Genomic DNA, 25,299 nt, shown 5'->3' with positions numbered 1-25,299 from the left:
CTGGCACTCGGCACCCCCAGGACTGGGCCGCATGGACGGGGCTGGCTGGCCGGGGAGTGTGTGAAGGAGACAGTGGGTGCCCCTGGCCTCCATCATCCGGCGGCATCTGGCACAGAGTCTTCTCCTGCTCACAGTTAGAGAATGAGGCCAGGTGTGTTGGGAAGGTTCGGGATTCAGGAAGGCTTGGACAGCAGATGTGGGGAGAGGGTGGAGATGCGCTGAGCGGACCCCCTCCTCCCGGGTAGACTGACCAGACAGAAAAAAAGAGGCATTGGCAGAGTCTTTGGAGCTCTAGGAGGTACTGGAGTCCAAGAACAAAGAGAGGGCCCCACCCCCACAGCAGGTGGAGTTTTGAGGGACAGGGTAATAGAGGGACAACTGCCTTGTCCAACTGGTTTCTTTAAAAATATTTATTTAGAAAACTCACCCTCCCCTGCCCGCCTCCCTCCATGCCTGGGACTCAGGCCTCCTTTTCGTCATTGGACTACCTTGGGCCTCCACCCACTTGGAGGTCCAGCACACACACGCTGGCTTCCGCGTGCTGGGAGGCCTCACACCCCTCTGTCCACTACAGTCCTTATGTCCAGTCCCCACCTGGGCCTCTGGCACTGGGTCTCCAGGTGGAGAGTCGGCTCTGAGGGACAAGGGCCACCTGGCCACAGTCCGTGTGTCCCTCCAGGCCTGCAGGACATCAGGGGTGGGAGGTTCTGCTCTCCCCTGGTCTGGTAGCTCAGGGCTGGAAGCGCGGGGAGCTGACGTGAGGCTGATGGAAGGCATGGGTGCTGTAGACCACCTCGGGGGGCGACGGGGTGCCGGTGGCCAGCACCGAGCACAGGGGTTCGTGGCTGCTCAGCACCGACGTGAAATACTTCATCTCCTCCGTGAGCTGCTTGATCTCCTTGCGCAGAGCTGCGTTCTGCTTCTCCAGGTCCTCACTCTCCTGTGGGGGGAAGGACCAGCGTTAGTGGTCAAGGTCAGGGAAGGCAGGGCTGGCAGGCTGGGGAGGGTGGGGGAGGCCAGATTCGTTTCTCACTAGCACAGCCACAGAGAAGGGCATCAGAGGGCTCTTGTGCATACGTGAGAGTGTGCACACGTGCATGGACGTTTGTGTTTGTGGGTGCACCCGTATGAGTATGTACGTGTGGACGTGTGTACGCATAGATACTGGATTGACCCACTTGACACTGCTGATACTAGTCTATTTTGACTTCTTAAAAACAGCAATTTCACAAAATGAAACCTTAGCCCATTTTCTATTGCTATAATCAAATACCTGAGGATGAGTAATGTATAAAGAACAAAGGATTTTTTTTTCTTTTCTTTTTTTTTTTTTAGCCCAGTGTTCTGGAAACTTGAGGACATGATGCCAGCACCCATGTGGCTTTTGGTGTGAGCCCCATGCTGCTCTGTGCAAAGAGGAAAAGTGGATGGGCAAGTGGGTAATGGCAAAGGGACACGTGTAGGGGAGAGAGGGGAATGCTAGTCCTTCTTTATAATAGTCTACACTTGGAAACCGGTCCAATCCCCTGAAAGTAGGAAAAGCGTTGATCCCTCTTAACGACCTAATTCCCTCTTGAAGGCCTCACCACCTCTCAACCCTGTTGTGTTGGAGACCCAAGCTGCACCTGAGCTCAGCGCCTGCACACAGGGTCTCCTGAGCGTCTGTGGGTTGAATGTGGCAAGTATGTGCCGAGGGGAATTGTGTGGCAGCCTGGATCCTGAGGAAACGCAGAGCAGCTTGTGAGAACATCTTGTACCAATTCACTTCTTTCCCTCCCCTTACGCAATATGTTCCCCAGCATTTCCATTCAGTCTTATAAATACACTCCATGGCTAACTGTCTACTTTGCCCAGATTCTAGAACATGAGGGTCTCTGTAAATATTAAAGGGTCCAAGACACCTGCCATGTCTCATTCCACTCCTATCTACCCACCAAAGGGTTTTTAGTACACTAGTCTCCTCTTACCCTGAGGGGATATGTTCCAAGATGCTCCTAAAACCTGACATATACTATGTTCAGCACCTACTAGTACTCTACATAGTACCCAACATATTCTATGCTTTTTTCTATATATACGCACACATGATATGTTTTATTTATAAATTAGTCACAATAAGAGATTAGCAATAATTAATAATAAAAATAGAACGATCATAACAACATACTTTAATGAAAGTTAGTTAAAATGTCTGAATTGTTTATTTCTGGAATTTTCCACTTAATATTTTCAGACCACAGTTGACCGTGGGAAACTAAAACCACAGAGGGTGAAACTTTGTACAAGGGCAATGAGGAAAAGACCTGTCCACTCAGTGTGTCTGAAGCCTGTGTAGAAACAAAGTCCTTTGTCCAGAAAAATCTTTTCCCAGTTGCTTGGGGGAACCATCTGATCTATGCTAACCTGGAAAGCCCAGGTTAAGGAGCGCTGATTCCTGAATACATCATTATTAAGCCAACAATTGAACTCCGCTAATTAACAATCACTGAGAAACTATCCCACCTTCAGAAAGCCTGAGAATGCATTTCCAAAGTGATTTTGAGACTCACCTTCTGTGACTGAATCCTGTAGGTCCATTCTGCTAATTAAGACCCCCAAGAAAGGGGGTGTGGCTTGGAGATACCAATAAATTACATTTCCAGTTGAAAAAACAACCTGGTATTTGGTGACCAGATTTTACTTTTCTAGTTCTAGTTGGTTTAGTTCAGTATTTTCAAAACTTGCCATATCACAATTAATTTGAGGGCTCGATTAAAAAAAAAAAAAGCCATAGTTACAATCCTTCCTGAAATCTAGAGACTGGGGTGTTAGTGAGTTGGAGATTTGGAGGGCGGGGGTCTAGAAATCTGAGTTTTCAACAAGTATCCCAGTTCATTCTAATGACCAGGCAAGTTTGAAAACCCTCATTAAATGTGATATTAAGTTTGTTTTAAGCTGGGGTTGTGGCTCAAGCGGTAGCGCGCTCGCCTGGCATGCGTGCGGCCCGGGTTCGATCCTCAGCACCACATACAAACAAAGATGTTGTGCCCGCCAATAACTAAAAAATAAATATTAAAAAAAAATTCTCTCTCTCTCTCTCCTCACTCTCTCTTTAAAAAAAAAAAAATTGTTTTAAGCTGGGGTTGTGGCTCAGCGGTAGAGTGCTCGCCTAGCATGTGTGAGGCCCTGGGTTCAACCCTCAGTACCACATAAAAATGAATAAATAAAATAAAGGTATTTTGTCCAACTACAACTAAAAAATATTTTTAAAAATTGTTTTAAGTGGCTGGGCGTGGTGGCACACGCCTGTCATCACAGTGGTTTAGGAGGCTGAAACAGGAGGATTGCAAGTTCAAAGCCAGCCTCAGCAAAAGCTAGGCGCTAAGCAACTCAGTGAGACCCTGTCTCTAAGTAAAATACAAAATAGGGCTAGAAATGTGGCTCAGTGGTCGAGTGCCCCTGAGTTCAATCCCTGGCCCCCTCCCCAAAAAATTTTTGTTTTAAATATCCAAGCACTTATTCAAAGTGTCCATTTAAGTACTTGGCACATCATATGGACTCTGGTGTTTGTTGATTGACTGGCTAACAACATCAATTGCTGGCATGAAGAAGTTGGCTCAGAAATTTGGTGGGCAGTGATCAAATGTAAGATAACTTGACTTTTAAAGTTTGCCCTAATAACCCATCGAGAGCATGAGAGAGCTAGATGGAATTTGTCTGTTACGCTGCCGATCATCTGGCCCCACATCCCCCATGGGTTCTTTTTTAAGTCGCAGAGGAGCATACCCATGCGGGCTTGCCCATCATCCAAGTTTTTTGTCTGTTTTCGTTTTGGGTTTTTTTTTGGGGGGGGGTGCTGGGGATTGAACCCAGGGCCTCGTTCGAGCTGGGCAAGTGCTCCACCGCTGAGCCACAACCCCAGCCCTTTCATCTGTTTTGAAGGACAAATGCAAACACTTTCAGCCAGAGTCTGACATTTCCTGAAGGAGGCTCTTAGCTAGAAAGTGTGCCTGGGTCAGTGCAAGGAAACCCCCCTCTCTAGAACGGAGCAGGGGGACACCAGAAGCTGGCACAGGTCAACCTGTTCCCTGCACCACTGTTGGTTTCCTGGCACATCCCAGAGGCAGGTCATCCCCCCTTTACGGAAAGGTAAGATGAAGCAGTAGCTGAGACTGGGGGGGTGTCGTTAAGACGGGAACTGGGGGCCGGGAGCCCTGGCCCCTTGCTGGAGCCCTTTTCCTCGCCCCCTCTGAGAGTTTCCACTGGTGACAACATTTACTGTAAGTTTGGTGCTCTGAAGAGTCTGGGCAAACCCCAAGGCAGGAGGGAGGGGCGGGTGGGCCGGCTCTGCCCTCGCCACCTAGAGGCAGGCCCGGCTTTCGGGAAGTGACAGCAGGCCCTTCCTCCCTCCCAGGCAGGGCCGGGCGCTCTCTCTAGACTTCTCCTCTGCCCACCCCAGCCCCGCGCATCCCAGAGGGCTAGAAAGCGGCATAACCACTGCCCGCGGCCCCTGACCAGAAAACAACCACCCGTGACAAGACACTTGTCTTGGCCCTGGGAAGCCAGACGGCTTCCTGCTAGGGCCCCTGAGGAACCCGCCCTGCCAGCCCCCTGGGGCCGTGCAGCAGCCAGACTCTTACTCCGAGCTCAGGCTGCACTTCCCTTGCGGGAGGAAGTGGCTGATCTGGGGCCCCGTCCCTCCACGTTGCTGCCTGTCAGTTGCTGCTCTTCAGTCCACTCTGACACCGCTGGGGACAGTGTTGCCCTGGAAAGGACTCGCAGAGCTAAAGAGGCAGGAAAACAGAGGTCTATCCAGAAGGTGGACGCCCAATCCCTTAAGTTGCCTGCGCGGGCTGCGAACCCAGAGCTCAGTGAGCGGGAGGAGGGAGCCTGCTTCTGGGCGTCTCTGTCACCCGCTTTCCACATTTTGGAATTCCTTTAGGGCCACCAGGCTCCTCACAATAACTCTGAGGGGGACATAGAAAGCCTCCCGCTGTCCTTATGCCCCCTCTGGGGATGAGGCCAACCCTGGCACAAACCCTCATTACATACACTTTCCAAACGAGCACAGGCGCAGCCAGCTGCCAAGAAGAAGTGCTATAGAGCTCACTGAGACGGTCAAGTAGTGGATCCAAGGACCCCATCCAGGGAGGGCCTAGGGCGCGTGGCTTGGCCTGTGCTCCTACCACACCCGAAGGCTTCCTCTGTGGGACTTCAGAAGGTGGGCAAAAGTCTCACAGAATCCTCAGCACCCTGTGGTCTCCCAAGACAAAGCCGGTCACACACTGCATGAGGACCCCAAGTTGGCTCACCTGGCCAGCTTCTCTGGAAGAGAGCCATCTAGAAACCACACCTTCCTCCAGACAGAGTGAGGGTCCATGGTGGACTCCGTGGGTGGTTACCGGGGATGGGGATCCGAGATCCTGGTCCTGGCTGGGTGACCCTGAGTGATTCACTTTCCCTGTTGATTCCCAGTGGCCTCAATGTAAAACAGGAAGACTGGATCAAATCAGTGAATCTCAGCCTTCACCAGACCCTGGGACCCCCTGGGCGTTAGCAATGGGCGGACAGATGCCTATTCAGACTTCATAGGTCTGGGGTGCAGCCTGGACATGGGCTTGGTAAAGGCTCCCCAGGGGATGTGACAGGCAGCTGATGTTGAAACCCACAGAACCAGAGGATCTGCAGGCCCCTTTTAACTCTCCAACATTTCAGATTGCCAATTTGCTACCTGAGCGTCTCAGCATGCTAGTCTCTACCCAGGGCAAGGTAAGCATGACCTTTTATGGTCTCGTCTGCAGCACTGTTCTGCTCATTAGAAGTGAGGCGCTGAGTCCTACCCACATTTGAAGGAAGATGCAGGAGGCTCCCTCTCTGGGAATGATCAAGAATCACTTGTGCCAGGCATGGTGGTGCAGGCCTGTGATCCCAGCAACGAGGGGAGGCTGAGGCAAGTTGGAAGCCAGCCTCAGAAACTCAGTGAGACCCGTCTCACCATAAACATTTTTCAAAAACGGCTGCAGATGGAGTTCAGTGATAGTGGGTTTAATTTCCAGTACCACCCAAACAAAAAAATTAATTAAATAAACCTGATAAAATTTGATATTTATCTGGAGGCCTCAGTCCTACGAACTTACTGATTCCATCTTCTCCCTTCAAAATCGTGCCCATGTTTACGATTCAACTTCGCCTGTGGCGTTACCTGTCTCCCAGTGACACTCCTGTCATGAACCACAATCAGCTAAGGAGGAGGCTTCCATGGGCCCTGGGAACATTCTGGGAAATCCCCTATTGGAGGGGCTGATGAGGGGGTCACTTAAAGAGCGTTCAAATGATGGGGAATCCCCAGGCACTTCCCTTATACTCAGGCAACCAAGTTGGGACGAAGACTAGGGACAGGCTGGCATTTCCAAGCTGGGCTCTGGCCCAAGGCTCTAGCGGGGACTCCCCAGGCCTTGTGGGTGGGCTTGGTCCTCCCTGCCAGCTCTAGATTAGTGCCTTGACCTTCTCCTGGTACCTTCTCATCACAATTTCCAGAAGGGCCAAAATAGTCCCTGTGCGTTTCCTCTTTGACAGAAGGTGCTGTCATCTATCGGTAGGGTGACCTTTCAGCTCACACCCACACTTAAATTAGAGAGTGGTGTTTAATGTTTGTCCCTCACAGCCAGGTGTGTGTGGGATCTCATCAGGTGCCACCAGCCCCTACACATCAAATGCACACAGAGGTGGAGCCCGCCGTTCTTGGAGAAGGCTTCCGATGGAAAGATATGACACTTTCCAAGCAGTTGGGGGATCTGTGACTTTATCTCCTGCCATTCCTGGGGATATTAGCCCCAACCCTTGCCTCTCGCCCTGAGAGGAGAGAAGAGGAATTACCAAACCACAGATCTTCGCACTGAATGACCTATGTACCTATTTTGGAGAAATCTTCATTCCTAGGTTGTAGAGCTGAGGCCCTAGGGCTCTAAGTGCCTTTGTCATTAACAGATGTTTAAGCCAGAAGGGCCACCCTCAGGGGCCTGTATAGAGTCACAGGGTTAGGAGGCTGTCACCCTGTTCCTTGGCTTGTAGACTATGGTTTCATTGACCTAAAACGCTGTTGGTTGGCCGGCTCAGCGCCCCTCCTGAACTTTTTCTCTCTTACTTTCCTCTAGAGACACCAGAAAAAGAGTCACTCAAGTACCCAGCTTCCTCTGCAGTGAGGGTGGCCACGTAACAGAATTCTGACCAAAGAGACGGAATCAGAAGTACAGGGTGGGGCAAGAGGGCAGGGAGCAAAGCTTCCCTTCCCCGTAAAAAGGCCAAGCCTTGCAAGGACACCCTCCTTCAACACAGAGGGGTGCCTGGAAGTTCAGCCGCCACAGTGCACCTCGAGGATGAAAGCCAGGAGCCAAGATGAGTGTGCAGAGGGAGGCGCTGGGTGCACCCCTGCTCTAGCCTGCTCTAGCCTGCTCTGGGGACTTCTGAGCCTCTTGTTATGCGAGAAAACCAAACTTCCACTCCAGGGCTGTCTATTACTGGGACCAAATGCAATCCCCGACTGGTACCTCCAATTAGGGAGGTTGTCACCAGAGAGCCCAGTTCTAGAAAACCACAGAAGGACTAGGAATTGCCATTAGAGCAAAGGTTTGATGTGTTGGTTTGGTCTGTGCCATCAGGCCCCTGGCACAGAGTGTCTGGGTAAACGCCAACAGAGTTGCCCACGGGCCTGCTCCTGATTCTGGCTGCACGCTGCAGTCCCCTGGAGGGCGCCAAACAGGTCTTCCTTCCTGGACTTCACCGTCCCCAGGTTCCAATTTCATTGTTCTGGGCTGGGTCACAGGAAGCCAGATTTTAAAAACGCTTCCCAGAGGAACCTCATGTTCAGCCAATTTGAGAATCATGTTCTTAGCAGATACCTCTTAAAGACAATATGTCAGTGTTTAACTTTATTGTATCTATATATTTTTATTTTATAAACAAAATGCACTGTGCACGCACGCACACAAACACATACTCTTTTACACACACACACACACACACACACACACACACGGGATTGAACCAAGGGGTGCTTAACCATTGAGCCATATCCACAGCTCCCCTGCCCTTTTTTGTTTGTTTGTTATTAAAACAGTGTCTTGCTAAGTTGTCCAGGCTGGCCTTGAACTTGTGATCGTCCTGCCTCAGCCTCCCAGGTTGTTGGTATTATAGGCATGTTCCACCAGGCTGATATAGACTTTATATTTTTATTTTATCAAATATATTTTATTATAGAAAAGTATAAAATATAAATACAAAGAATTTTAAAGAGTTGAGAGAACACTTCTAAGTTAAACATTTTTTTTTCCCTAAAAGAAAATGCCCATTTAGACACTTTGTAATTCTATCACTACTGTAATTGGTAAATACAATTTCTAGTAATCCACCAGTTCATTCTTATGATGGACAGGCAAGAGGTAGGGAACCTGGTCAAATCTCAATGATTATAGTTTTATCGTATTAGTTCCCCCTTGAGTTCTGGGAGGGCAGGAGCTACTGCTATTGTCTTCAATGCTTTGTCCTCTGTGACAAGGATAGTGCTGGCTCATAGTAAATGTGCACTAAAATCATGTTCATTTGACTGCCAACTTGGGTGCCTGGAAGTTCAGCGGCCACAGTGCACCTCAAGGATGAAAGCCAGGAGCCAAGATGAGTGTGCAGAGGGAGGCACTGGGTGCACCCCTGCTCTAGCCTGCGATAATTTACCCAAACTTAAGAAGCACCTGGAACCTGTGATAATTTACCCAAACCTAAGAAGCACCTATGAGAAAGTATACTAATTAGACTTATGATATGCACAAGGGAATATCTGACCCAATGTTCAAGTACATTAATTGCTTCTGCTTTATAACTTGGGATAGTTACATAGGAACTCCACTCACAGAACTCTGACATCATTTCCCCAGCTTGAACTTGACCTTCCCCATCCCAACCAGACAGACTCAAGCATTGTGGTGAAAAGCCAAGACAGCGAGAAACAGCTGGTGTTCCTGAAGTTCTTAAAAACAACCAGAAAGAAGGGCAGCATGTTCACGCATGAGAACACATGGAATAATGAATAAGAAAAGGCTGGGCTCTCCAACCTAAGGCCCATCTCCTGCCTCACATCTTTAGACTTACTTTCCTTTCCAATGCAGAAGAGAAAATATAGCCTTGCTCTCACTTATCCCAATGAGGTGCCATTGCTTCCCATTTTGTAATCAGAATTTAGACTGAGAGAAATCTCCAAGCCAGGGTTAGAATCAACTTTGTGGATCCCCACCCCAATCCAGTCCTTGCTTCCAATAGCTCAACTGCCTTCATACATACGACTTCATTCCCACTATCTCTGCTCCACCAGGCGTCTTTCTGATGCCTCCCCCTGTGCTTGGCTGCAAGGTTCTGCTGAAAACTCTCTTTCCCCAGATCCCTCCACCTCTTTCCTTTTTTGGTACTGGGGATTGAATCTGGGGCCCTCTATCCCTGAGTCACATCCCCAGCCTTTTATTTTGAGACAGGGTCATGCTAAGTTGCTGAGGCTGGTCTCAAATTTGTGATCCTCCTGCCTCAGCCTCCAGTGTGTCTGGGATTACAGGTGTGCGCCCCCATGCCTGGCTGACCTTGCTCTTTTATTTGCATTTGATTTCCAATTTGAGGGCCTCGGAACAGCCTTCCCTCATCACTATCGCATCCTGTCCCTTAACCACTTTCAACCTTGCACTATTTCATTTTCTTTGAACCGTTTTTCACGTGGTGTGCTTAATGTGTTCATTTATTTTTCCATTTTTCTAGACTTGAGGTTGAATGTAAGGTACATGAAATCAGGGTCCCAGCCTGTCTGGTCGCTGCTACTATATTCTCAGTGCCTAGAACTGACCATACCTGCAAGGAGGAGACAGGAAATATTGCTGAGTGGATGAATCAATTCTGCAGACAGACGTGAGCTCCCGAGCTGGGAATAGGACTCTTCATGAACAACATTCTGCCACCACCACCCTCTTAGTGAACAAGAAGGCCTGTTCTTGCAGCAACCAAGGACCCAGAAAATCTCTGAGTTACAGGGTCCTCAGTTGCAGGACATTGCCTATTGGCCCTAGGAATTTGGGTCCTCAGCTTGGATTTGAACTTGATCATTTCCTTTGAGTTTCCATAAGAGCTCTGGGTTACCTTCCTTGGTTCCCCTAAGTCTAGGGTGTCCAGATATTTCCTGGGACTGCCCCAGCTCACACTTGCTGCCCTGGTATAATATTTCCTAGTGCCCTTTTTTACTCTCAAAAGATTTCCTATTTGGAGGATAAATTATAAGGTCTCCCACCAAACCTGACCCCCAAAATTCTGGGGGTCAGGTTTGGTGGGAGACCTTATGATCTCTTTAGCTTAATGATCTCTTTTCTGTTCTCTTAGTCAGTTTCCTTCAGAGTTCCCTGGACCCTCTATTTGGCCATCTCCTCCTCCTCCTCCTCCTCCTCCTCCTCCTCCTCCTCCTCCTCCTCCTCCTCCTCCTTCTTTTTTAACATAAACATGCACAGTATGGGGGAGCTGGGGGTTGTGGCTCAGTGGTAGAGCACTTGCCTAGCTTGTGTGAGGCACTGGGTTCGATTCTCAGCACCAGGAATAAGCAAATAAATAAAAATTAAAAAGATCCATCAATAACTAATAAAGAATATTTTTAAAAAATGCACAGTATGACTACCTTAAAATATATTTAAGAATTAAAAACACCAACTAACCAAATCATATTATGTACATATATAAAAATGGCAAAATGAACCCCATGATTATATAAAATAATGATTTACCAATAAAAAATAAATTTTTAAAATTGGAAACACCCATGGCCCTGGTCCCCTAACGTACCTGCTTTCATTTGTACATACTGTCATCTTGTCCTTTTAAATTAGTATGCCTTTTTAAGAATATTTCCATTTGTTTGTCTATGATAAAAGATAATATTGTGCCAGATGCAGTGGCGCACGCCTATAATACCTCATGGTCTTGAAAGGCTGCTGCAGGGGGATCAGGTCAGCCTCAGAAATTTTGTGAGATCCTGTCTTCAAAAATAAAAAGGACTGGGGATGTAACTCAGTACTAAAGCACCTTTGGGTTTAATCACAGTAACAATAAAATAAATAAATAAATAGTAAAAAAAATAAAATAAATTAGTATGTCTACTTATTTTTACAAAATCTCAACCATAGTACATATACAGTCAGCATTTTGCTTTCTGTTGTCACTTTGGCACTCCCACACGGTCACTCACTATAATGGTCAGTCACCATTATTTTAATGGTGATATCATGAAATTAATGATCCACAGTTTACTTAAAATGGTCTTCTAATGTTGAACCTTTGGGTTGTGATCACCATCTCACTGGTGTAAACAATGCTGGAATGAACACCTGGATGCGTTTTGGATTTTGTCTTTGTTCAATTATTTTCTAGAAACATATTCCTAGGTGAGAGTTAGCAGAGCAAGGGACAGACAAATCAATCCTCCTGTCACCAGAAACCAATACGTTGTTATCCATTTCACAACAACTTGTGCAATCTCGTGTCAACAGTGCCTGGAGCTGACAGTATCTACACAGAGCAGTGGCTTAGTGCTCTAAATTTAAATCATTTCTTTTTGCCTACCAGCTTTATGAAGGTTTCTTTTTTTTTTTTTTAAACAGAGAGTGAGAGAGGAGAGAGAGAGAGAATTTTTAATATTTATTTTTTAGTTCTCGGTGAACACGACATCTTTGTTGGTATGTGGTGCTGAGGATCGAACCCAGGCCGCACCCATGCCAGGCGAGCACGCTACCGCTTGAGCCACATCCCCAGCCCTATGAAGGTTTCTTAATTTCACTTTAATGTTACAGTAATCAATAACTAAGGAGGAAGAGCACTTTCTCTGCATCTGTCTCAATGTAGCATTCTCAACCACAAGTGATTTTCCCTCCAGGGGACATTTGACACATATTGTGAGTATTTTTGGTTGTCATAACAGGGGGAGGGAGTGCTATTGGCATCTATTGGGCAGATTGTAGAGTTTACATTTTGCAATGCACAGGATAACCACACGCACACAACAAAGAATTACTGGACTCAAAATGTCAATAGCCAAGGTTGAGAAACCTTGCCTTATTGTGTATCATTTTCGTAATCAGAATACAAAATTAGGTTATTTTCATTTTGGTAGGAAAAAAGTTGTGTAAGATTTCAGTTCATAGCCTCTGCCCACTTATTGATGGGAGTCTTGATGTTTTTCTTTAAAAGATGTTTTTTTCCTCAGTATAAATATTAAGTATTTATTTAATTTGATGCAAATATCAAATCTCCCCCAAATCTCATTGTCCTTTTAATTTTGGGCGACTACTTTAAAACCTCTCTTGAGTAAAGAAACCTGAGGCTTCAGCGCCCCTTGACCTTGAGCTCTCCTTCTGGTCTCTCGCTGTTTGAGTGTGCTGGAGATGCTGAGAGCCCAGGCTGTCTGCGCATCTGGTTGATGGCCTGGCTCTTGGTGTATCCTTTGCAAAAGGACCTGTGGCATCAACATCACCCACCTAGCAAAGCTCTGTCCAGCAAAGTAGCACAAAACAAAAGTAGAACGATGGAGAGGCCAGAGGTTTGGGTTCCTGGGTGTCCTTGAGAAAGTTTCTTTTGTTGGCCACATGACAGGTTGGCCTGAAAGATCTCTGAGTTTTCTTTGAATTCTATCATTTTAGGAACAAGTAGTATGACCATAACCATTGCCATTCCCTTTAAAAGGCCACCTTGTGGGCCCATGGTGAGCTCTTGTACCGACATCCCACCCTCTTCTTGTGGGTCCTGGGCTTCCCCCTAGAAAGCAGGAGAGACTGGGAAACCCTTTGAGCAGCCTGGGCTCTTTGGAGAGACTCTCGCTCTTCTCAAGAGAAGGAAGGAAGCCTGGCTACTGCTGGTGGTGCCTCGGGGAGATATCTGCTGAATGGTAGCTGTCATTTTGTGACCTGGGCCCCGCGATCCTTTTAAGATTGACTTCTTTATAGTCTCCAGATCAGTCCTTCCCCAAACACCCTACACTTCGCCCCCAGATCCATCCTCCGTGGGATAAGCAGTCAGTGGTGAATTGCCTTGGCATGTCTTTTTCCCCAAATAAAACAGTCAAAATTTTAGACTATTTTAGACTACTTCTGATTTTTTTTTAAATGGCACACATTCATTATAATTTTAAAAATGCAGAAAGTATTTAAGGAAGGCTACTAAAACTCAGCCACTCAGAAACAACTACTATTAGCATCTTGGAGAATATTCTTCCAGACATCTCTTTATACATGCAACTGTTCCCCAAACCACAGATTTAACTCACATGAACAGGATTATACTCTACATGTTCTTTGTAATTTACTTCTTCTTTTTTTAAAATTTTAATTCAATGCTACCCCCACTGACATCTTTTAAATTGGTACATACAGATCTTCATGATAATTTTGGATACCAGCATAAAATTCTGTATGAGTGTATTTATAATATGCTAATCCATTGTTGTTAGCCAGCTGCCCAGTTTTATAGCATTATCAAACACTTTATTAAAATGTTTAGTATTCATTCCGGGCATGGTGGCACACACCTTAATCTCAGTCATCTGGGAGGCTGAGGCAGGAGGATTGCGAGTTCAAAGCCAGCCTCAGCAACAGTGAGGTGCTAAGCAACTCAGTGAGACCCTGTCTCTAAATAAAATACAAAATAGGGCTAGAGATGTGGTTCAGTATTTGAATACCCCTGGGTTCAATCCCTGATATATAAAAGAAAAGTGTTTACTATTCACAAATACTGGTAAACTGAGTATCCTTATAGTATAATTTTTCTTCAATCTCTTGTAAGTGGAAATACTGTTTCAAAGGTTATTCTTATGTAAGATGTTAATGTTCTTTGCTATACAACCTTCTCAAAGAACGGTTTCAATTGATGTAGGGATATCTTTACTTTCTTGACCAGGCCTGTTATTGACAGATGGGGAAAAGTGTAAATTTTGGAGGACATTGTTCTAAAAAAAAATAAAAAACAGAAAAATAAATTCAGGTAGAGATTCCAAGACGTATAGAGTCGAGGAAGATGAACACATCCTCATGAAAGACTGGAGAAAGAGGCAGTAGGGGTGAGGAAGATGGGTTCTGAAGATGCAGCTAAGTAGCCTTGGACCAGCTGCCTAACCTAACGTAAAAAAATTATTAAATAAGGCTTTGGTGCAGATCGAATGAGATACTGCCAGCTGAGCACTCAACACACAGTGCTTGAAACACAATTGTGCTCAATTATTGTGTTTTTTAAAAGAAATTGATAGCAATGGTGGCCCAAGAGAGGTGTCTCTTTTTTCATGGATGCTTCGCTGATTTTACATTGAACCTTTTAAGGGTAGATCTATCCAGAATATTCCTTTGGTGTTTCATGGATCCATAACTTCTCTATGCCCATGAACATTAGGCATGGTCTCCCGGAGAGAAAGAAAAAGAGCTCTAGGAGTGAAATAGGACCACGAGCTGCCTTCTCTCCCAGAGCTGCCCAGAAAGCCAAGAACAACAGTGCCATTCTACAGGAGGCCCGTGGGTAACATCTTTACTGAGTTCCTTCATTACTCAATTTCCCTCTAATTGTAGATATCGTCTCTCTCCCAACATTAGCTCAAAGATTTGTTATTGCCTAATGTACACTCGATATTTTTCTGTTGTATATAACATTAAACATGTATCTGGGAACTAGTAAACCTCTCTTTTCCTAAATAAGTGTGAGATTCCTTCAGGCACCACCCCCCATCTAAAGGATGTACCTAGGTACCCAGCTCCCAAATTTGGCCCTGTTACTCTAACTTGCTTCCAGTTCCACCCTCAAGGCCAGATCTGACTTCCAGTAGCACATCTCTGAGCTAAATTTGCCCACGGTCCCCATCTCCTCTACCTTTAGTCTCTTCATGAACCAGGCTGCTTCTCTTTTTTTTTTTTCTACCCACAGAGGATTCATCCCAGGGCCTGCGCCTGCTAGGCAAGCACTCTACCTCTGAGCCACATCCCAGCCCTTTTCATTTTTATTTTGAGATATAAGTTGCCCAGGCTGGCCTTGAACTTGAGATCCTCCTGCATCAGCCTCTGGAATAGGGAGGTTACAGGTGTGTGCCACTGCACCTGGCAACAATACTTCTTCATTAATCTCAATTCTCTTTCCCACTTACTCAACAGTCATTCAAAATCCTCCACGCTGTGAGGCTCCCAGGAGCCACTACAATCAGCTGGGATGGAGAGCTGTTTGATGGGTGATATCATAAGTAGAAAAGAAAGCATTCAATGCATCTGTAGCAATGATCAATGTCAAGAATTTCAGTACCTACATTATAAAAATAAAAGCAACTGATTAAATAAAAAAAGATTTAAAAAGGAAAGCATCTCTCTCTTAGATGTTTATTCCTACTTTTCAGAAAAAAAAATCATCAACAATTTTTTGGGTAATCTATTTGAAAATTTCTGTTTGTACAATTATGTACAAAGAGTTTTTCTTGTTGCTAAAAACACAGAGTGGAAAAAACCAGGTGCCATATTTATACTTTTTTCCTTTAAGAGTATTGAAACTTGATAATCTTTTCAGATCAGCACATTCAGATGTAACTTATTAATAGCTCCTCAGTATTCCACTGAATGGACAAACTAATTTACTTAAGCACTCCTTTACGGATGGATATTTAGCTTGCTTCCAGTCTTTTCTCTAAGAAACAACGCAGCAATGATTATCTTTAAATGCACAGCGGTGGATAATATGTGGACGTGTTTGTGCGTAGACTCCTTGATGCTGACCCACAGGACATGAGTGCTCATAATTGGAAGCGGCATGGTCAAGCTGCCCTTGACCAGGGATACACCAACTGTTTCCTATTGGCAGCATGTGATGGTTCTGCCTTTCCATTGCCTTGGCAACATCGTGATTTAGCAGCATTTTATTTTTTGCCAATCTGACAGAGAAATCTCACTTTTGCTTTAATTGGCATTTCCCTATATAAGTGAAGTCTAGCATATTTGCACGTATTTATTTGCCATTTATCTCTCTCTGGAAGTCGCCTATTCATAATCATTGCTCATTTTTCTTTGGGGTTGTTAATCATTTTCCTATTCATAAGAGCTTTCATATATTAAGTAAACATACCTTTTTTTGGTCATAAATGTTACAGATATTTTCCCCCCAGTTTATCATTTGCCTTTGAGTTAGCGTATAGTATTTTGAACTATATAGAATTTTTTTTCACTTTTTAATGCATAAAGCTTATATATATACATCAGTTTTTTCCTTTGCAGTCTCAGGAGTTTTTATTTTATTTGAAAAAGACTTCTTCAGACTAAGATCAATTTTTTAACATGCATGGGTTTTTTTCCCCACATTTCTTTCTTTTTTGATTTAATCTGTCTCTGTGTGTTATATAAGGAATGGAGGGTCCATTTTTCCCCCTTTTTTTCCAAGTGATGAGACAGTTGTCACAACTCTATGGAAGAATTCTGCCCTCCCTCACGGGAATGAAATGTCATCCTGGTTGTCTTGAATTTGTTCTAATGTCTTAGGAAATGTCACAGGTATTTGGCTCTTAAATTTTAAATTTATTTTTGGGTCTGTTTCTGTAATCTGTCCAATGTTCTGTCTTTTCCAAATCATTTCAGCTTAGTCTGCTAATCCCTCATTCCCTTTCTTCTTTAGCATTTTCTTGGCAATTTTCAGACGGTTCTTTTTCAATGGGGATTTAGAATAGCTCATCTAGTTCTTCCCCAATTTCCAGAAGACCCTACTGAATTTTTATTGGGAGCACATTAAATTTATAGATTAATTTAATGAAAATATTAACTTTACATAAGATACATCTTTCTATTTAGTATTTGAATTTTTAAAAAGTCATTTAGAATCATTTAAAAGTTTTTTTAAATTAAACCTTCATGATTTTTGTTAAATTTATTCCTTTCTCAAACATTTATTTTTTAGTTGTAGGTGAACACATACCTTTATTTTATTTTTACATGGTGCTGAGTATCGAACCCAGTGCCTCATGCACGCTAGGCAAGCACTCTACCTCTGAGCCACAACCCCAGACCCCTTTCTCATATAATGGTGGTGGTTGGGATTTTTCCTTCCATTAAATTTACTAATTTGTTATGGTTTGCATGTAGGAAAGGTATTACTTTTTGTTTTAATTTTGGAAGCTGTCTGTATTCTCTTATTAGTTCTAACGGTTTTTCAGCTGATTATCTTGGATCCACTTATTTAGCTGCTGAGATTTTTAGGAACTAACTGGGCAAGTCATGCCTTTCTTCTTCTAGTTGACATCTGTACTGTACCTAAGGGACCCTACAGTTGCTCGTGGGAGAAAAAGAAATAAGTATGATGGGTACTTGTGTGAGACATCAAACTGAAAGAGAATCAAAACTGTATGTAGACTCTGTTTTTGTAACAATTACAAAAAGAATCACTTGATCCACTATGCGTCACCTGGGTTCATTTTGTAACACAATCATCACTAAATGTTCTTTCCCTCCTGTCATTTTAAAAGGAATCAATGTGTGTTGGTGGGAGCCATGAATAGGACAGCTACTCCAATGTCCAATAGCCAGAATCCCTTACTCTCACTGGAGAGATGAGATAATCGTCTGGGAACTTTGAGATAGACAATAGTGACAACAGTTGAAACCAGGAAAACAATGTCACCCCAGCATTTGAGGAGGCTAGACCCCAAGACAAGTGTGGCCCTTATTTGATACCATAATTTCTAAAGCCTGGTCTGCAAAGTTTTGGATGAGTCCTTCAGCTAGAGAAAGGTGCCAGAAGATTTCCTGTGTAGCAAGTGTGGAAAGGGGTCAAGGGCAAACCCAGCCGTGAAACCCGACTCAGGTGGTGAATAGAAGCTTCTACCTGAATTACAAATGTGATTGAGAGGACAAGGTATGGGAAAGAAGGGCGTCCGTTGACCAAGAGGAAATGAACAGTGCAAACCATGGCCAAGCACTCTGCCTGATGGTGAAAATTTACATGCTGCTGCCCAAGCTCCCACCTGAAGCCAAGAAAAACAAATTCACTGACAGCAGTGCACAGGCTTGCTGCTTAGACTCCGATGTGATCTGCTCACTGGGGAGAAAACTGAAGATGAATGTTGTGGTGCTCAAAAGAAAGAAGTGGGTGAGGAGTTTGAGCTCAGATGTGGGGAGAATGAGAACATTCTAGAGATTGAGGCTGGGGTGTGACGGTAGATATGCTGACCCCATGACTGGAGGCTCCATTGACCTACAAGTTCCAGAAATTACCCCCAAGGTAGTCACAACCAATATAATTAGGCTCAACCTTTTGGTTCTGACTCTTGTTTTACAGAGGACGGCCGAGTCAGAGATGGAAACCTTGCTGCTGCAACGAGGCACATGTGTCTGCTTATTGGTATGCACCCAAGGGGGTGAACGGACACCAGGGGTTTAGATTTATGGGGAGATGGGGTGCAGCTCAAGATGAGGGGGGTACCTCTCCATATGTTAGAAGAGAGGGAGTTATCCGTCACTAGAGGTTACAAGATCCTTTTCTTAGGCATCAAAAGTGCCTGAGCCGGGTGTGATGGTGCACGCCTGTAATCATAAGTGACTCAAGAGGCTAAGGCAGGAGGACAGCAAGTTCAAAGCCAGCCTCAGCAACATAATGAGGCCCTAAGCAACTTAGTGAGAACTAGTCTCTAAATAAAAAATTTTAAAGCGGATGTGGCTCAGTGGTTAAATGTCCTGGATTCAATCGCTGGTACCAAAAAAAGAAAAAAGTGTGCCTAAACATTTCAGCCTTAAAGAAATCTCTCAACCCTGAGATTCTGTGAAAATCTGTGTGTGTGTGTGTGTGTGTGTGTGTGTGTGTGTGTAACTTAGTTTTGTGATTTTTTAATCTTACTTCTTATACTAATAACTATTATTATCAATCTTGTAATTAAATTTTTGGAGTATTTTTGTATGCCAGGCACTGTGTTGAGCTCTTTTTCTGCACTTCCCTGTGAAGTAGTTCCTGTCATTTCCCATTCTATAGATAAGGAATCAGAGTCTAAAGGAGAATGGAAATGGCTTTAGAGTCAGTCACATAGATAATAGATAGCAAGTGGCAGAGCTGGGATTCAAACCCTGTCCTCTGAGCTGCTGACCTCTATTTATTTTCCACTTCTTTTTTTAAAAAAAATATTAAAAACATATACAGTTTATAGTAATTTGCTTGTCTCAGGACATTGTCAACTTGTACAAAAAAAGAAGCTTTTAATCTTTTAAGTTGATATTTATTTGCAGACTCAGAGAAGGTGATGGATCATAGATGTTCAAGTTTAAAACAGCAAATGGGAGTGTTTCCATGTGACTCTAGGCCACAAAGAAATCACAGGGAGCATGTCAGTAGCAGGGCCACCGACAGCTTAGCATTTAGACTGTTGACCACAGTTAGTACAGACTTGCTGTTCATTCAATTTTTTTTTTCCAATTTGACACATATTTATGGACTTAAAATTGTTAGCTTGCAAAGGAGGATATACCAACTACATTTCAAATAAAGTGAAAGAATCAATCAGAGAGGTTGGTGCAGCCTATTCTTGGTTTCCTGACAAAGATGAGGAAACATCTTCTGTTCCCTTTAAAACTGTATATTATTATTTGTACTGGGGATTGAACCCAGAGGCACTCTTAAGCCACAGGCTCAGCCCTTGTTAAAAATGTTTTATTTAGAGATAGGGTCTCACTAAGTTGCTTAGGGCCTTGCTAAGTTGCTGAGGCTGGCTTTGAACTTGCCATTCTCCTGCCTCAGCCTCCCCGGTCACTGAGATTATAACATATGCCTGCCCCTTGGGTAAAACAGTATCTTAGTCTTGATGAGGTAAAAATAGTCATGCTAACTGGTGAGGTGCCATGCTAATCATCCAAATTAATACAAGCGTATTCATTTTTGGTACCAATTGTACTTCTTTTTACCATTGAAAGAAAGTACTAGAATATTCGAGGTATGGGAATGTTTCTGGAAGGATGAGAAGACCGAGTTACTAGAGGAAGGAATGAGGGGATGAAGAGGAAGGAATCAGTGAAGTAAGAGCTGGTCAAGCAAGGAACCAAGTAGAGGCAGAGTCAAAGGAGGAGGGGGAGGATGGGGAGATGCGGAGGAAGCTCTGCTTTATGAAGCACACAGCCGGGAGTCAGAAGCACTACTAGGACCTTGGGCCACCAGTGGAGCTGCCCCTCGGCCCCACCCAGTACCCTTGTGCCCAAGTCGAGAGTTTAGCCTGCTCTAGAAAGGCTTGGGGCGAGCGGCAAGGATGGGCACCAGACCAGATGTGTGCACTTGAACTTGGATCTTTCACATGAGGATATCATTAATGATAGAAATTTAAAAATAGAACTGTAATGATGCTTAGAATAAAGAAGTCAGATTTAGCATTCGGTGGACTTCCTTGTCCCAAATGCAAGGACATTCGGGTGGTTCCCCAGCTGCCCTCCAAAGGGATGAGACTTTGTGTGGTCCTAGCACTGTAGGATAACAAGCTCCCCAAAGCACTTAACATCTCAATTTCTCTCCAAATCAGTCCACCTTCTGCTCTCGGTGGCTTATGAGGATGGAGCTCTCTCTGGCTGTCCCCTCTCCAAGCCAGTGATTCTGTCTTCCACCCTACCCAGCCTCTGGGATTCCAACACCCAATGTGTCCACTCCTTGACTCTTCCCAGGGAGAAAGATTCATTTCTCTTTTCAGCCTCTGGTACATTCTCTGCTACAGAATTTTTCAAATACATCCCAGGAGAGCTTGTCCTCCTCACCTTATAGCCCTCACCCTCCTCTTACTCTCCCCAGCTACACATCCCCACACACAGGCAGAATCAAAGCTGTGGTCCAAGGGTCCATGGGTTTGGAGAGCAAAGCCCAAGCTCTCAGCACTCACCAAGTGCAGGGTGTCAGCTTTCTGTGTCTGCCTCTGTCGGCTCTTCTGGGCTGCAATGCGATTTTTCTCTCTTCTCTGAACTTTTCTTACATCGTCAGAGGAGTCCTAGGAGGTAGAGATAATGGGAATTAGGAGTTTGCTCTTCTCTTCTGAAGTAAAGTAGGCTTTTGTGGTACTGGTATCTGTCCATCCATCCATCCTTCCATCCATCCTTCTATTCTTTCACCCACACACCCACCCATCCATCCATCCTTCTATCCTTCCACCCATCCATCCTTCCATCCATTCTTCTATCCATCCATCCATCATCCATCCATCCTTCCATTCATCCTTCTATCCATCCATCCATCAATCCATCCCTCCATCCTTCTATCCATCCATCCATCAATCCATCCCTCCATCCTTCTATCCATCCATCCATCAATCCATCCCTCCATCCTTCTATCCATCCATCCATCAATCCATCCCTCCATCCATCTATCCATTCATCCAACTTTCCTTGTCTTCATCTCTTCATGCACTCATCCATCCCCTTATTTTCCAAAAGCCTGCAGCCACAGGAGCATTCTTTTCCATACCCTGTTGCACATCCTCAGATCTGTCTATGTCTTATTTGGCCAAAAACTATAGGAAGAAGCATGAGATCTCGAGGCCTCAATGGGACTGTTTTGAGCAACGATGGTGAAACCAATGGAGGCAGTGTCTGTCGCCTCTCCTCCTCTTCAGGGCTGCTCCACCCTCACCCTCATACACACACACACACACACACACACCACACACACACACACACACACACACACACACACACATCTATATCTCCTAGAGCCCCCTTGCTGTTCTTTTTGGGCTGTTTTCTTTTTCTTTTCATCCCCAAACCTTGTTGAGCATCTACTATGTGTCAACTTCTGCTCGAGTGTTTTCAGAGGTGCTCTTGTTTAATTTCCCAGTTCTGTGGAGCGGGCGTCATTATTTCTGTTGTATCCCGCTAGAACCTGAGGCCCTATGAGCTGGCCCAGGAGCTCACAGTAATCTGGGAGTATTGCCCCTTGCGGTGCCGAGTCCAAAGCCTTCCCAAGACCTCCTCACCCACCACCAGTGACCTCACTGTTGTGTATCCCATGAGGTCTTCGGCCACACCCGGGGGGCCCAAGGGCCCCAGCCCAGAGCTGCCTTTTCTTTTCCTTCATTCCCTTCCTTCTGCTCAGCCAGTTTGACATTTCCCACGCCCGGAGCAGAACGCCCAGTACAAAAAAAATATGCCAAAAAGAATGGACTCATTAGGGAGGCTGCCTGCTGTCGGGGGTCAAGGGTGGATGCGCGGGAGGATACGGACCTGGGTGTTCTCTAATTACACCCCATGATGGGTATGTCTTCTGCTTGGCTGGGGAGGCTGGCTCCAACTTTCTCCGCGATGCGTAGACGTCTGAGAGAAGCCCATGCAGCTCCTGCCCGGCTCCCTGGCACCTCCCTGCTGACCAGAGGGCGCAGATCCCAAGCCAGACTCTGCGCTCCCCAGCAAGGGCAGCACTGCCGGGTCATTGCCGTAGGAGGGCACTGGGTGAGAGAGGAGGGCGTGCTTTTCCTCTAAGGGGCACGGGGACCAGATTACCAAGGAAGCCATGAGTAATTTCCTTCCTAAGAAAAGTACAGCACAGACTTCCAGGCAGTCCCAGCCACTCCGATACCATCTTGAACTTGGATGGTCTGCCCTCTAGAGGTCTCCACCGGGATTTCTCTCTCGGGTTAGCCGCTAAGGACAGATGCTCTGTCTGACATTTACCTTCCTTCGTTTGGGCTGGGCATTTTGAAAGCCCCTTGGATATCTATGCTAAGAAAAGAATGCAGTTCAACAACTGCATGCAGTTCAGAGGTGGGGAAGATTTTAATCCATGGAGATAGATACGTTGGAGGAGAAGGACAAGGACTTCCCTGGGGCGGGATGTTAAGGAGGTGGCAAAGAGGAAGCCCCCAGGAGCTGTGAGGTGAGTAGAGAGCCCAAGGTCTTGGCAACTCTTGACATGGAAATCAATGTAGATTCTAAAATCTCCCGGAACCCCTGCCTCAATTCCCCAGAGCTGAGGTAAGCTATTAGCAAATGTCTCCAACAGGTTCCCAGGGCCATCTCCCCTTTATTTCCTTCCTCTTGTCCAGAAGCCACTGAGTAAAGAAGCACTGGCTGTAGCTCCAGCATCTCCCTCCCTGCTGGCAGGTGTGGGGACAGAGGCAGCACCTCAGCAGAGATCGTCCTGCGCCAGGTTCCTTCTCCTCCTGTCAACTTGTTCCCAAAGCCCACCTTGACCCCTTTCCTCTCATGCCCTCGAGACTCTTCCAGGATTTGGGCTGTGCAGGCAACTTAAAGCTCCTCCGGTCACTTTTCCAGTGCCGGAGAGAAGAGTGGACTGCTTCCTCTGAGTTATTTGACATTCATCCTCCCCTTTGCTACTTAGAAAGCTTCATGGGGGGACACCTGCAAGGCCGAGACAATGGGCACCATTGGGCAATGGAGAGGAAAAGGGGCTCTGGCAGAGCAGAGGCCACTGTGCACGGCTTCACTACAGATATGCCATGTCTCAGTCTCATAGAGTGTTCATGCCACAAGCCACTTCCTCTCTCTGCAGCTCCCTGAGCAGGACAAGAGAGACTGCCCGGCTTCCTGCCCCCCAGGAGAATCCGAGAGTAGGAGAGAGGGAGCGGGGACCCTACCTGCTTGCCAGGGGGAGGAGAGCGGCTGAAGCTGGAGTCGCTGCTGTCGGAGCTGTGTGGCATGGCTGAACTCTTCCGGGCTCTCACGCACGGCCCCAGATGCCTCTGGGCTCTCGGGTCACCAGCTGGCCTCCCTTCCTGACGGTCCCTGGGCCACCAGCCCTCCACCCTCCACAGGTGCCTCCCCTACTGGCCCTGCAGCCACCTCTGACCCCTGCGTCCTCCTTGCTCTGGGGTGCAGGGGGACTGCTCCCCACAGGGACATCTCGCTCACTTTGGGGCTTGCGCGCGCTCTCTCTCTTGTGGTTTCTGGTAATTCATGCTGGAAGTCACGTGGGCGGAAACTTCAACAAGTTAGAAGGTAGTCGGAGAGAAAATACATATCTGGGAAAAGACCCAGAATTATGTGAAAGAAAAAAAAAATACACCAAACCCCAGAAGCCTTCTGACAGTTGGCAAGGCAGAGCAGCTCTCTTCAATTGATGAAGATAAAAGAGAAAAACAGGCCACAGGGAAAATCCCCAGCCAGAATTAGCAAGTCAGGCTGCTGTCAACATGGCAGGGAGGACAGGGCAGCCGGGAAAGAGTTTCCATTGTCACAGGACTTGATTTTTCACCCAAAATAAAACGGCGGGGCTGGGATTTCTTTCTGGTTTTCTACTGAAAACAGCTGTCCACCCTGTCTTGGGCTGGGCCTTCCTCACAGTCTAGCCAGCCTCAGGGTGACCTGGGGACAAAGTGGCCCAGGAGCACTGTTCTTTCTTGTCAATATAAGAGGTTGGGTACATCTGAAAGCCACAAGGGAACTCTAGAAGGGATGCTGGAACCCGTTCATGGCCTTGCCTCTTGGCTGGGAGCACATGCCCTCTCTAGAGAAGGGTCCTGCAGGAGCTCAGGATTGGCCCTGACTCTTGGAATCAAGGTCACCAGTTCAGAGCCCAGAATGGAGAGAGACAGAGGCACTGGACCTGGAGTTAGACTCACTATAATTTGAATTCTGGCTCCACCCTGTTGTGGTCTCAGAGCTCAGACAACTCGCTTGACCTCGTGTGGTCTTTGTCCCTTGTGGAAGATGATAAAACCTGTCCCTCCTATCTCCCACGGACAGCAAGGAATGAGTAATGACTTGGATTAGAATGTCCCTCGCAATCTATAAAGTGTGCTACCATGGTGGCCGTGACTTATAGTGTACTGCTACCCTTGTCATGAGCACATTTGTAGTTTTCAGTCAGCAATCCAATTCTGACCTGAGCATCTTAGCTTTAAAAATAAAGGTGTGGGGGGGAGACCTTGTCTTATTCCCCGTGTGTCTCAAAGACAAATGCTGGCCTTGCTAAATATTAAGATGGACGTTGTAGTCCCTAAGGTATTTGGGTATCCACAGGCTAAATTTTTTTATTATCTTTAAAATTTGTTTTAATTAGCTCTACATGACAGTAGAATGCATTTATACACTTTATATACATATATATCACGTATATGATATATCTATGACATGCCATACATAAATAGGGTATGATTTCTCATTTTTCTGATGGTACATGTTGTAGAATCACATGGGTCATGCGGTCATATATGTCCATAAGGTAATAATGTCTGTTTCATCCTACTATTCTTCCTGTCCCCGTGTCCCCTCTCCTCCCCTCCCTTTGCTCCCCTCTAATGTAACTCTATTCTCCCCTAATGTCCCCCACCCCTTCTTG

The 25,299-nt window shown here is 45.8% G+C and overlaps 1 protein-coding gene and 1 pseudogene across 7 annotated transcripts in view; one reads left to right on the top strand and one right to left on the bottom strand.

The window, feature by feature from the left end:
• LOC120886842 (guanine nucleotide-binding protein G(I)/G(S)/G(O) subunit gamma-10 pseudogene) overlaps positions 1-25,299 on the top strand; it is a 57,340-nt pseudogene that overhangs the window by 22,102 nt on the left and 9,939 nt on the right. For 3 of the 6 annotated variants that reach the window (XR_013439140.1, XR_013439141.1, XR_013439146.1), the window contains exon 2: positions 18,328-18,390. The exons of 2 other annotated variants lie outside the window; for them this stretch is intronic. The product of XR_013439140.1 is annotated as a guanine nucleotide-binding protein G(I)/G(S)/G(O) subunit gamma-10 pseudogene, transcript variant X1 (transcript). Of the gene's footprint in view, positions 1-1,335; positions 2,655-18,327; positions 18,391-25,299 lie in introns of those variants that run through there. One more of the 6 variants, XR_013439144.1, reaches the window with a different exon arrangement.
• Batf (basic leucine zipper ATF-like transcription factor) lies at positions 393-23,909 on the bottom strand. Its single transcript, XM_005321251.5, has 3 exons — positions 23,597-23,909; positions 20,894-20,998; positions 393-940 (listed from the first exon to the last, which is right to left on the bottom strand). The coding sequence occupies exons 1-3, from the start codon at positions 23,657-23,659 to the stop codon at positions 731-733; spliced, it is 378 nt and encodes a 125-aa protein (XP_005321308.1). The 5' UTR covers positions 23,660-23,909; the 3' UTR covers positions 393-730.

This window comes from Ictidomys tridecemlineatus, chromosome 5, assembly GCF_052094955.1.
Source record: "Ictidomys tridecemlineatus isolate mIctTri1 chromosome 5, mIctTri1.hap1, whole genome shotgun sequence".
Classification (NCBI taxonomy): domain Eukaryota; kingdom Metazoa; phylum Chordata; class Mammalia; order Rodentia; family Sciuridae; genus Ictidomys; species Ictidomys tridecemlineatus.
This window is presented reverse-complemented; position numbering and strand designations above follow the sequence as displayed.